This window comes from Urocitellus parryii, chromosome Y (assembly GCF_045843805.1).
Source record: "Urocitellus parryii isolate mUroPar1 chromosome Y, mUroPar1.hap1, whole genome shotgun sequence".
NCBI classification, from domain to species: Eukaryota; Metazoa; Chordata; class Mammalia; order Rodentia; family Sciuridae; genus Urocitellus; species Urocitellus parryii.
In genome coordinates, this window is record NC_135548.1 from 33717861 (window position 1) to 33730868 (window position 13008).

Here is a 13008-nt window from a genome sequence, read left to right on the forward strand (position 1 = left end):
CTTAACTTATGCAGATGATACTTGATTTTGATACTCATCATCTCTATGGCTCTGTGGTTTTAAGGTCCACAGTCAGTCTTAAGAGTCCGGAGGCAGTTGGAACCATAAACTAAGGCTGTGAGAACAGAGGCTAGAGACTATCAGAAAGCTAGAGAGGGAGTGTAACAGTGTTTACTGATGAGGAAAATATTTCCAAATGTTTTCTCCCAAGTTGGATATTGCTTACATAGCAAGTATTTCAAACCACACCTGGTAGTAGATTCAGGGAGAAAATGTAGGATTGAATCTTTCTAAACAAGACACTTACTTACTTGCCCAGGTGAAGATAGATCTGAGAGAGAAGAAAAGCTTTTATCTTACAAGAATAGCAGAGATAACATTTTAGTTGTGCAAACTAGAAATTCACCTTTTTTTTGTTTTTAAGACAGACATAGTACTTCTATTTATTTTTATGCTGAAGATCAAACTCAGTGCCTCACACATGCTAGGTGAGCACTCTACCACTGAGCCACAACCCCAACCTGAAATTCACCTCTCTTTTTTTTTAAATCTAAGCTTGCAATTCTCTTAAAAGTCATTAGTCTAATCAGTTTAATTATTTAATTGATTTTTTTTTCTTCCGGTGTTTGAACACGATCATTCTTTAGTTTGGGGAAGTTAGGAGAATATAGAGTTAAAAGTCAGGAAAGAAAAAGCTAAAGTCTTTTGTTTTTTAGGTGATCGGAACGAGAAGATCAAAGATCAAATTAAGCAGATGATGGATGTCTCTCGGGTATAGTTCTTTGTAAGAGTCCCATAGTGCCTGTGAATTCTTCCTGTGCCTCACTTTTAAGAATACCTCTCTTTTCTGCAATTTTTAGACACAAACTACAATATCAGTAGTTGAAGAGGATCTAAAACTTTTACAACTTGAGCTAAGAGCCTCGAAGTCCACAAAATGTAATCTAGAAGGTGGGTTCTTCTTCAGAAGAAATTACCATGTTGGAAAGACTTAAAATTTTATTAGAAAGATAAAGAATGGCTTCTTGCTTTCATGCTTCTTACTTTTCTTGGCACTACTCCCTCAAACAAGTTCTTAAGTCCTTGTACACATATAGAGATAAGCTGTTTTATCCTTTACAGACCAAATAAAGAAATTAGAAAGTGACTGCAATTCACTACGGTCTTCTAAAGTTGGACTGGAAGAGGAATGCAAAACTCTTAGGCAGAAAGTGGAGATTTTAAATGAACTCTACCAGCAAAATGAGGTGGCATTACAAAAGTAAGATTTTCATTGTTTGTTATTGTTATCACTGTGTGAACTAACAGATAATTTTATCTTTTCTTAAGATTAGTTACAATTTCTTCTAGTTGTAATAAGTAGAGATTTGTCTTTTTTCCTTTGTGTTTTGTTTCCTATAAGTTGCATTTTTCTTTCCATCGTCAGTCTTAAGAGTCCTGAGGTAGTTGGAACCATAAACTAAGGCTGTGAGGACATCGTAATCAATTGTCAAATTCATATGAAGGCAGGAAGTGGTAAACTGGTATTAACAGTCACTGATGTGGAAATACCTCTCAAAGATCTAGACCCTTTCTATGATCCCACTATTTATTTTAATTACCTTTCATTGTGATCAGTTATGGAATTCTAATGTTTTGAACTTGTATCTCTAACTCTGGACCTTTAAAAATACTGAGTGATTTGGAATGACATGTTTTAGTAGAATAAAAACTTCAAAAAGGAATAATATTTACTTATTGATGGTACAAGTTTTGGACTTGAATATCTCAGATGTTCACACTAAAAATTGAACTGTGGCAAGGACCTTAGGAGTTATGATTACAGAAGTACTTGTTTGTAGTATATATTTATATATTAATCTTCTCAGTGTGGAGCTAGTTATTTTTTGAAAGTTCATTTGAAGTTTTTAATCCACAAAAATACTTGAATTCTCTAAAAATAGGTTTTTTGTGTCAGATTTTATTTATTTGCACCTGATTTTACTCTTTAGCATTTATATATCTATTCTTTTATATAATATATATAATATATAATATATATATAATGTATTATATATATATATATTCTTTTATATAATATATTCTTATTAATTTTCTCTATAGCCACTTGAGTGGACTTTCTAAAATATAAGTCTGTCCATGTCAATATGTGCCTGTGGTTTATGAAGAATTTGCTTTCTATTTGATGACCTGTTCTTTTTTTTCTTCCTTGTATCTTTTTAATAGTTTAAATATTTTTAATTATTTTCCTCATCCCCTGTATAAGCTTGATGTAATCCTAAATTATAATGGAATTATAATTATATAATTATAATTTTATTCATCTTCTCATAATTTAAAGGCCATGGTATATATTCTGGATTTAATAAAAACCTGACATAGATTAATAGGTTTATTATTTTTTTATGGGCTTTAAGTAGCTCCTGAATCTGATAACTGTTGTGGCATTGTATGTTAGTACTTCATATACTGTGAACTCCACAAGACATTCATTCAATTTATACACATATTTAAAGTTTCTGTAGTTCTGCATTCTACACTGTTGGTTTCTTATTTGAAATTATTTTCATTCTATTTGAACATTGTCCTTTAATGATAGATTTGATTAGTGTATCAAAGTAGTACAAGGATAAATAGAGAATAGTATTTTATCCACTAAATATTGCTACCTTTATAATCTGTATTAGGTTGACATGAACTTCATGATTAGAGTTAAAACCAGTTTCCATTTTTAAAGGATCTTTCTTTTGGCTACTGTTACTTAGTTTTAGCAATTTAAAAATATCCAATTAATTACCATCTGTTTTAAATTTTTTCTTTAAGGAATCCATTATCATTGTTGTTTGGTCTTATCCCTCCCCTAGTTCCTGTAGTCATTTCTCTGTTTTTTTAAGTTGTATTGGGAAGTGCCTAGGTGTAGTTTTCCCCACCCCACCCACTTTTCCTCTTGCAGTTATGTTGCTTGGGACCATTAAACATTTCTTGAATTTTCGAGTCTTTTTCTAAATGTTGATTTTACCTCATTCTCTCTTCTGATTATAATAATGCATATTAGAATTTGATTTCCCCTGCCTCCTACATTCTGGATTTACTTCTTCTGGATATTTTCTTCTGACCTATCTTAAAAGCGCTAGGATTTATTTTACTTCCCAAATCTGCTGCTAAAATCATTCATTGAGTTTAGGATTTTAAAAAGTTCAGGGTTTAAAATATTATTTTAGTTGTAGAGGGACATAATATTTTATTTTATTTTTATAGGATTTTTTTAAGAGAGAAAGAGAATTTTAATATTTATTTTTTAGTTTTTGGCGGACACAACATCTTTGTTTGTATGTGGTACTGAGGATTGAACCCGGGTCCGCACGCATGCCAGGCGAGCGCGCTACCGCTTGAGCCACATCCCCAGCCCAACACAATATTTTATGTATTTTATGTGGTGTTGAGGACTGATCCCAGTGCCCCACACATGTGGGGCACATGCTTCACCACTGAGCCACAACCCCAGTCCTATTTCAGTACTACAGCTCAAACCCAGGACATTGAGCCAAGTGCTCTACTATTGAGCTACCTCCACAGACTCCTTGCTCTTTCTCATAAGGGACTAGTGTCTTACTGCTTTCCAAGCTATCTTTAATCTCATCATTCTGCCTCTGCCTCTTGAGTATCTTCTACTGTAGGTAGGTCACCACACCCAACCTTTTCTTGGTTTTATAGTTTCTAATCCTTTGACAAAATTCATAATCTTTTTTTTTCCTCTTTTGTGGTGATGGGGTTTGAACTCAGAGCCTTGTGCATGCAAGGCAGCACTCTACCTACTAAGCTATATTCCCAGCCCTGAAATTCATAATCTTGACTTTACTTTTTTGACAGTATAAAGCACAGTGATTTTAAAACATGTGCAGATAACCCCATTAGGTGGTTTCCTTTTCTGTGGTATTTTTTCTCACAGAATTTTGTCTTATGGAGTGCCTGGTCAGTTTTGATTGGCTAACATTGTTTTGATAATTATAGATGAAATTTGAGGACTAAGATGAAGTTATCTTCTTATAGAAAAGTGTTGAGGTTACTTGAGTAAGATTGTCACTTTAAACTTAGTCAGCAATTAAGATAATTCAAAAATGACTTGTCTTTTCAATGTTTCAGTATTATTCCTTTTGGATTTTTTGCCTGTTCATCACTTAAGTGTGCAGTATTTTCTAATCTAAACTCAAAGGCTAGGGCTTTTATTAAGGGTCCCTTTATTTGTAGCCCCAAACACTTGTTTTTTTCCTCTAAGCCCAAGAATTGGATGAAGGCTTAGTTCAGACTCATTATATCTTTGTGTTATCTTCAATATGTGGGTAAACCTAGGAGAAAAGTACCTTAAAGTGCCAGCCTTACTTGTAATTCTGAGATTCCTTTTTCTAATGGATCTTGGCCACATCCATATATCTCCACTGCCTTTTTAGCTTGGATCCCTTCAAACACAATTTTATATTCTTATAAAGATGTTTTGATTGTTCTTAGTGCTCCTCAGACTAACTCTTTGATAATTGGAAACAAAATTCTCTCTGTCCTTCAAGATTTAGTTTTCTCCATATTCCTTCTTAAGCCAGTGGGGAAAATTATTATATTCCTTTAGGCATCATTTATACCTGAAACAGTGAACTCTTTTATTCTTTAGCATCTTACAAGGTAACTAGTATATTATAGCCACTCATAAAATACTTGCTGAAGAATTAAATGAGAAGCTATATAAGAATATATAATCCCCTTTTTCTATTTGGTATCAATAATCCTTTTTTACTATAGTTCTTCTGATTTATGGAAAATTAAGTTTCAAGTTAATTATCTTTTGAATTGGAACTATGGCTAAAGAGGGTAGTACAAGGATAGCAGAAAATAGTATTTTTTAAATCATTAAATGTGTCTACCTTTGTCTCAGTAGATGAACATCTTCAGTTTCATGATCAGAGTTAAAACTTGTCAGTAGATAATACTCTGATTGTGGGTCAGTTTGGCTTCTTTTTCTGGTTGACAGACATTATCAAAACTCAGATTGGTCTTTTTGCTTAATTACAATTCTTTTGAAATAGATATCTAAAGTGTTAAAAATGTTCTGTGGTTAATTGCATAGCTAAAAGACATATTCTAGAAGATTTTATGTTAGGTTGATCAGTCCTGATCTTCCAAATTGAAGTAAAGTGAGTTTTTATTATCTTACACTCAGGAGACTTGCCCTTGGGGCACATGTTGTTTTCACATTTATTTTATTTACTGGTAAGTAGAGAATTAAGAGGAGAAGTTAGAAAATGTAAGTGATTTGCCAGAGTTTGATTTACGAAATTGCAGGTTTGAATTTCTATTTTATGTGCCTAAGCATTTTATAGAACTGTGGGAAGTGATATTCACAAAGAGAAACTTTTGATTTGATAACTGGCTTTATTTTAGGAAACTAAGCCAAGAAGAATATGAGAGACTAGAAAAAGAGCAGCGGCTGTCAGCTGCAGATGAAAAGGTGGTTTCCTCTGTACAGGAAGTTAAAAATTACAAGTGAGTTCAGTTTCTAAAGGAGGGTGTCAATGTCTAATGAACTAGTGTTAGCTTTCTTTTTAATCTTTTTTTACATTATGTAGATAGAAGAAAATAGCATGTAAGTATAAATAACGAGAGGATATGAATAAATTCAATTCACACAGGAGAAAAAAATAAATTTCAACTTAACAAATGAAAAATGTTAACAAAAATTTACTTATACCTAATGGGCAAGACCATAGGGAACTTGGTCAATGCAAACAGTTCTGGGGGGTTTGTATGTTGTAGTAATTCGTTAAGAAATCAGTTTGCTGTGTGATTTATCAAGACCCACAAAAGTGTGGCATTTGATAGACCTTGGAAATCTTCTATGGATATAATTTGAAAAAAAGAAAAAAAGTTTTAAGGAGGAAGATATTTCTAACAGAATTACTTGAGAACACACTGATGAACAGTTAAGGAAATTGTAAGTTATCATTCAGAATCTCTAGCAATTAAATGATAAAGAAGTTATTAGTATTAGGTTCTTATTTTATCTATCTATTTATTTATTTATTTATTTTTGATGCTTTACTACTAAGCTACATCCTTAGACCTTTTTTTAACTTTGAGACAGGGTCTCAGTTGCATAGGTTCCCACTTAATTGCTGAGACTGACCTCGAACTTATGATCCTCCTGCCTCAGCTTCCCAATCATTGGGATTACTGGCATGTGGCATTGCACCTTGCCTGTAGTATTAGTTTTGATCACACTGGATTCATATAACTATAGAAATGTTTTTCTTATGTATGATAAAGTCTTTAAAAGTATAGCTGATGGAATAAAGGGAAAATGGTCAGAATGTTTCAAATGTTATTCAATTGTTGTAATTCTTAGGCGGAGAATTGAAGAGATGGAAGAAGAATTACAGAAAGCGGAGCGCTCATTTAAAAACCAGGTAGTAATTAATACAGTCCTGTAGTTGCAGAATTCTTTGATATCTAATACAGACAATTATACGCTATTATAATGAGTCCCTAAAAACATATTTTTTAGTATGTTGTCTTTTTCAGATTGCTATGCATGAGAAGAAAGCTCATGATAATTGGGTAAGATTTTTCCCCCTTTTCTTTATTTTGTGCATAGCCTACCGCAACTGAATTTGAATATTTTCTCTTTAATAGCTCAAAGCTCGTTCTGCAGAAAGAGCTGTAGCTGAAGAGAAAAGGGAAGCTGCTAATTTGAGACAGAAGTATGTGATTTTGATATCTTACTATATGTTTTATAGTGTTTTAAGGTTATGCTAGATATTATCTATGAAGGAATAGATTGCAGTTTCATAATTCAGCCCATTCTTTCTCAATATTCAAGTCTATTGGAAATGACCCAAAAGATGGCAGTGTGGCAAGATGAACCCGTGATTGTAAAACCTATGCCGGGAAGACCAAATTTACAAAATCCTCCTCGGAGAGGTAGGGGGCACTTTGTAAAAGGAGCTATTTTATTTCTTGGTGCAGAATGTATGTAAATTACTTTTTACTTCTGTGTGTAATGGTTATGAAATAATCTGAATGATTTGCTAAAGCGGGAGGTGAGGGTTGGTGTCAGCGAGAAGGCTGCCTTAAAGTAGTAACATGGCATTGTTGTCTTTAGGTCCACTGAGCCATAATGGCTCTTTTGGTCCATCCCCCGTGAGTGGTGGAGAATGTTCCCCTCCACTGACAGCAGAGCCAGCTGAGAGACCTCCTTCTGCTACTCTTAATCAAAAAGCTATGCCTAGAAACGGATTTGGTGAGCATTCACATGTTGCTTTATAGTAAACTACTTCAAGGTTTTGGTTTTTTTTTCCCCTTTTGAATATTCTAATGAAAACATAGAATTTGGGCCTGTACAATATATAGAAGATAATTTCTTACTTTATCTTAGTGAATGTTTTCTGTAAAATCTGTTCTAGAATAGAAAACATTTTTTTTTCCTGGAGGTCCCTGTATTGTTTTTTTCTTTTAAATTTTACACTGTGAAGTGTAAACCTTTATCTTTAAATTAAATCTCTATGGTGTTCCTTTCCCAAATATTATAAAAGTAGCCTTAAACTTTATGTAGCATACATATTTCCAACATGAAATACTGAGTCTTATTTCCAATTCTAAATAGGACTGTAGTCTTGGTAAGATTGGCAGTCAGGTTATACAGACTAAAGAAAAGCCAGCCTACACATACTTCAAGTCTATAGCTTAAAGTTTAGGACCAGTACTTATTAATCTGCTGTTCTATCAACCCAAGGCAGTTCTTTATTTTACTTAAGTCTCTTCATAAATTGTGATTTACATATTGGGCAACCCATTTTTTTTAAAAAAATATTTTTAATTGTAGATGGACATGATATCTTTATTTATTTTTTAAATGTGTGCTGAGAATCAAACCCAGTGCCTCACACATGCTAGGCAAACACTCTACAACTGAGCTATGACCCCAACCCCTGGGAAACCCATTTTTCATGTTGCTTTCTAGTTATTGTTGAATCCTGACCTGACCTGTCCACCAGTGATTTATTTCTTCTGAAAAATACATACAAGGGCTCTGGTCTTTCTTTCCCAAGGGTCAATGGATGGACCTTTACCTCGTACTGGTCTTCTGAGGCATCTGGGAAACCCGTTGCCTCTGGTAAAGGGACCAAGTAACTTCAAAGAATCTGTAATTGTGGATGGATGATTTTTATTCTTTTCATGTTAGAATTAAGTCTGAATCCATTCTTTGATCTCTAACAGACCCAGGATGTGGTCCAGCTCACATGAATAGCAGTTCCAGAAGTTTTTCTCCAGCTAAGGTGACGAATGAGGGTGAGGTAAGTTCTGTAGTTACTGTGAATCATGTGGTCATGCAGGAACATGTAGCTTTCCTACAGTACTTGCTCTTTGCTTTATCCTTCTTTGTGTTCTATTTGTACTATCCCTTTTGTTTCTTAAAAAGCAAACTGTTCCCCAAGAACCTGAGACCCCCTCAGTCTCCACAATTACTTCTTTGACTGAGCATCCAGTTGGAGTAAGTACTTAGAGGTTGAGAACTGAATTGGGTTTTATTCTGTGCATTTCTGGGAAAGATATTCAGAGCATGACACTGATCTTGTTTGCTTTAAACTGCATGCAATATTGAGCTTACTTTTCTCATTAACTTGGGAATGTTGCTTAAGTGTGTACAACTATATGAACTATAGAATGTGAAAAGTTATCACTCTAACTTTATATGGGGTGTTGTGTTGAATGTTCAACACAAAACATCATATAAAGTAAAAGTAAAGGCAAAGTAAATTCATTATAAATTATATAATTCATCATTTTTATTTTTGTTTGGAAGAATGTTATTTAAGAATTCCTTCATTTGTGCAAACCCTATTTTAAGTGATTTGAATTAGATTGGTATCAGATTTTCTGAAAGTGAAATACTGTTTCAGTGAAACAATGATCATCTGAAATGACCTCTTGAGCCAGTCCCAAGAAATGGTCTCATTTGTTCACATAAGTGTATTCTCTTGTAACTGTGTTGCTATTATATCCGGTAGGTCTTCTGCAGCTCTATAATAAAATAAATTTTTAATTGTTTAGTTTCAAACCCACTACTCATAGGAAATGATAAATCAATATCTCAAATGGTGTACAGTATATAGCACTGTGATGGAAAATACTTCTCAAGTTCCAGTGTATATATATTCCAGGAATATACATCTCTAGAGAAATCTAAGGGCACCTTAGATAAGACCCCAAACCCCTTTGTAGTAGAAGATTTAAAAGAGAGCAAAGACCCATTGTTAGAGAGGAGTAGAGGTGGGAAAAGCATGGCTTGGAGGCAAACCTGGGATTGAGTTCCTTTAATATGCAGTGTGGCCTTCAACAAATTATGATATTCCATTTGCTTTTGTTCCCTCTTATTTAAAATAAGACAGTCTACTTAAAGATCTCAGAGGTTGAATAATATATGAAAGACTTACTGAAGATACTCTGAATAGTAGCTATTATTACATGGGTAGAGAATGGATTTTTCATTTTATTCTGTTCATTCTTAATATGGAAGTAATGAGCTATTGTGATGAAAGGGAAGTGATGGGGAGGGGGGACTCCCTTTGAAATAGATTGTAGTGAATACAGCATGACATAGTTGTCAGAAATCACCTCTGTTAATAACCTCTGCCAGTCCTCTTGCCTTTCCCTTTCCTGTGCAGATATAATCAGTAACAAACTGCTCCCTCTTGTGGCATCCTTCCAACTTCTGTAAGCTGTCGGTGGGAATACACAGGAGGGGTGGGTAGTTTTGTTGCACTGATGGTGTTCTCTGGACAGGTGCCTGTTTTGGGTTTTAGCTTTTATCGGTGTTGGTACTTTGTCTTAATACATAGGAATTTTAAAACTTTTAACTGCTTTCAAATCTTAAATTGCAGGTTCATATGGCTATGAAAGGGCCCCCTCCTTTCTCAGGGGTACCCTTCATGGGACCCCTGATGGGACGGCCTCCACCACCTCCCATTCGGTATGGACCACCACTTCAGCTCGGTGGGCCTTTTGGGCCTCGGCCAATTCCTCCACCATTTGGTATGATGATCTGAACAGTAGTGATTGACTTATAAATCACATTCATCTTTCATTTCTATTGCTTGCTAAAACAGTTGGTTGCTATCTCGGGTCTTTACAATGAAAGGATAAAGCTGAGTACATTTTAACTTTTCCTCCAGTTTTCTGGGACATATGGAACACTACATAATCTTATACTGAGATAGGCAATAGCTATCTCTCATAGACAAGGATAAGGGGCTATATACAGAAAAGCCAGAAATATTACTTCTGCAGATGTTTGTTGAAACTCTGTTGATATGCACTGCAATAGATGGAAAGGTGGATGAGACACATGCCATAACTTAAAATTTTGTCACAGATATGAAAATTCTATAACATAAAGTTTGTAATCGCCCATAATGGAAGCATAAGCAGTAGGTTATAGAATATAGAAAAGTCAAACCCTCCTTATCTTGAGAAAAGTCAGAGGGAAGTGTTAAAGAGGAGGATTTAACAGTGACCTAATAAATATTGCTGATTTAATTAGGTGGCTGTGGAAGGCCTTTTCCAGGAGGGCATGCACCTTGATTCTGATGGCATGTGTAAAGTCCATGCTGAAATACTTCATGAATTTTTAATGGATACAGTAATAAATAGAGGAATTTCCTTTTATCAAAATTTCTTTGATGTAGTAAAGTTCTTATTTCATAATCTATCATCTTGTCATGGTAATATAGTACTTCCAAATATAAATAGAGCTCTTGTGAGATAGAAATAATTCTGCAATTATATAGTAGGGAAAGAAAAAAGACAAGCCTGGAGCTAGGTAGAGCCATGTTTAAATCCTTAATATGTTGCTTCATGGCTGGTTGGTCAAAAGCTATAACTAAACTTGTTCCATCTCAGTTTGCCTCATCTGGCAAGTCAGGATGTTCACCAGACTTCCTTTTTATTTTCCAGGTCCTGGTATGCGTCCACCAATAGGCTTCAGAGAATATGCACCATGTGTTCCACCTGGAAAATGGGATTTGCCTTTTGACCCTCGTGATTTTTTTCCAGGACCCGCACCAGCACCATTTAGACCTTTAGGCTCATTTGGCCCAAGAGAGTACTTCATTCCTGGTGCCCCATTACCACTTCCAACTCATGGTCCCCAAGACTATGGGCCACCACCTGCTGCAAAAGACTTAATGCCTTCAGGCTTTAAAGATGAACCTCCACCTACACCTAATTCTCAGATTAGTGAGGGCTGTTCACAGGCCTTAAAACAGGGCCCATAAAGTTAACCTCTGACACTTAGTCAGAAAATGGACTATAAACTATTCATCAAGTTAAAGGATTATTGGCTTCAAAATATAAAAGTTTATTTTAAATGGTTTATGTTTTTAGAATGAAGCTGCCTTGGTGCAGTATACATTTTGAGCCAAAATATTTTCCCCCTAAATATCCCCCACTTAAGCTAGAGTATCCTTCCAATTTTAAAATGTGCAATAAGGAATACCTTTGTTTTAGTTAATGTAGCATATACAATTGCTAAATGATTTAGAATGTCATAATTATGGACATTTCCTGTGGAAATGCTTTAAGAACATGTATTTCCATTATCCTATTTTTAGTGTATTCCAGTTGATAACAGAGAAATGGTGTTTTATAAGCTTGATTTTTTTCTCTTTCAATATCTGGTCGCAGAGACTGTTACGCTAAAAATGTTTACTCAAAGATCATAAACTTCATTTTCCTTCTTGCTGAAGTTCTTTGTTGTAATAGTTCATAAAAAATGTTTATTAATATTTCCCAAGTGTCTGTTGATTCATTGGATCGTCATGAGACTTTGTGCCATTGGGGAAGCATGTCAACTCACTCTCAGAATCCACCCCTAGGCCTCAGAAGCAGCAGGGTCAGGCCTGCTTGGGGTTCTCCACTCAGCCCAGCTTTCCAAGACCCCTGTGTCCCTGCCTGCTGGAGCTTGGGGACCAGCGGCTAGGGCCTGTGGGCTGCCCACTGCTGTCCTGCAGCTTGGGAAGTGGTAGCACGCCTCTGCTCTCCTGCTGCCTCCTGCCACAGTCTAGAGAGCTCTCTGAGCCATCCTTACACCTGGGAGCCACTGCCCATCTTGGGGGGAGACTGACCCCATGCAAGATGTAAATAGCAACATTCTCAAATACCTGGGGAGGGCCGAGGGGCCTGGCAGGAGGGGCTGCAAGGTAAGGCCAGGAAGGGACACTGCTGTGAGGCAGGTGCAGGGAAGGGAGAGAGGAGGGAGGGTGCTGGGGGACTGGGTAGGGCAGAACTGGTAGGGCCAACACCTGGAGGGCCAGAGCCTGTGTCCCCACTCCCAGCTGAGGGGCAGAGGGTGCTGGGCTTGGGGCGAGGAGGGACCACCACGAACCCAGCTTAGGTGTATTCTGAGGGCGAGGTCGGCACGGAAGCTGCCTGACACAGCCAATGCCCGGGGAATTGGGGGAGGTGAAGACAGGCGCTGACTTCTCTCCCAATCACCAGGCCTGATGGGAGCAAGGCTGCCTTTTGCTGGGTGAGTACTGAGGGGGACCCTGCCTGGGGCTGGGGGCTTCCTGGGATCCTCTGGCCCTCTGTGGAGCCAACTCCCAAGTTCAATGCCTGCCTGCCCAGATGGGTGTTTTTGAGGGGACAAAGATGGCTTAACTAAAGGTCTGGAGACAATGGATGTCCCATGAGATCCACTCTGAAGTGCAAGATTCAGCTGGCTCCAGTGGACTCCTGCTGTTGACCTGCACCCCTGGGAGCAGTCTACCAGCTGTCCACAGTGGTGCCTCTGGGGAGAGGTTGCCCGTTCTGGCAGGGACCTCCCACCAGGGAACATGAGAGCCTGTGGTGCCCTGGCTTCCCCCTGTCCCCAGGAGCTGGTGTCTCCTGGGTGCCTGAGTCAACACCCATCTCAATCCTGTCCCACTGTCCTGGCCATGAGGATATTTCATCTCTGGTGGCCAC

At 36.9% G+C, this 13008-nt stretch overlaps 1 protein-coding gene across 1 annotated transcript in view; it reads left to right on the plus strand.

Moving 5' to 3' along the window:
- Window positions 1-11818, plus strand: part of LOC144251020 (transport and Golgi organization protein 1 homolog) — a 37650-nt gene extending 25832 nt beyond the window's left edge. Inside the window, exons 15-27 of the mRNA XM_077794151.1 lie at window positions 717-772; window positions 861-951; window positions 1123-1261; window positions 5431-5532; window positions 6392-6452; window positions 6568-6603; window positions 6679-6746; window positions 6866-6966; window positions 7148-7285; window positions 8263-8339; window positions 8465-8536; window positions 9927-10077; window positions 10999-11818. Coding sequence (XP_077650277.1) covers window positions 717-772; window positions 861-951; window positions 1123-1261; window positions 5431-5532; window positions 6392-6452; window positions 6568-6603; window positions 6679-6746; window positions 6866-6966; window positions 7148-7285; window positions 8263-8339; window positions 8465-8536; window positions 9927-10077; window positions 10999-11318 — 1412 coding nt within the window. The 3' untranslated portion in view covers window positions 11319-11818. The remainder of the gene's footprint in view (window positions 1-716; window positions 773-860; window positions 952-1122; window positions 1262-5430; window positions 5533-6391; window positions 6453-6567; window positions 6604-6678; window positions 6747-6865; window positions 6967-7147; window positions 7286-8262; window positions 8340-8464; window positions 8537-9926; window positions 10078-10998) is intronic.
- Window positions 11819-13008: the final 1190 nt, after the last annotated feature.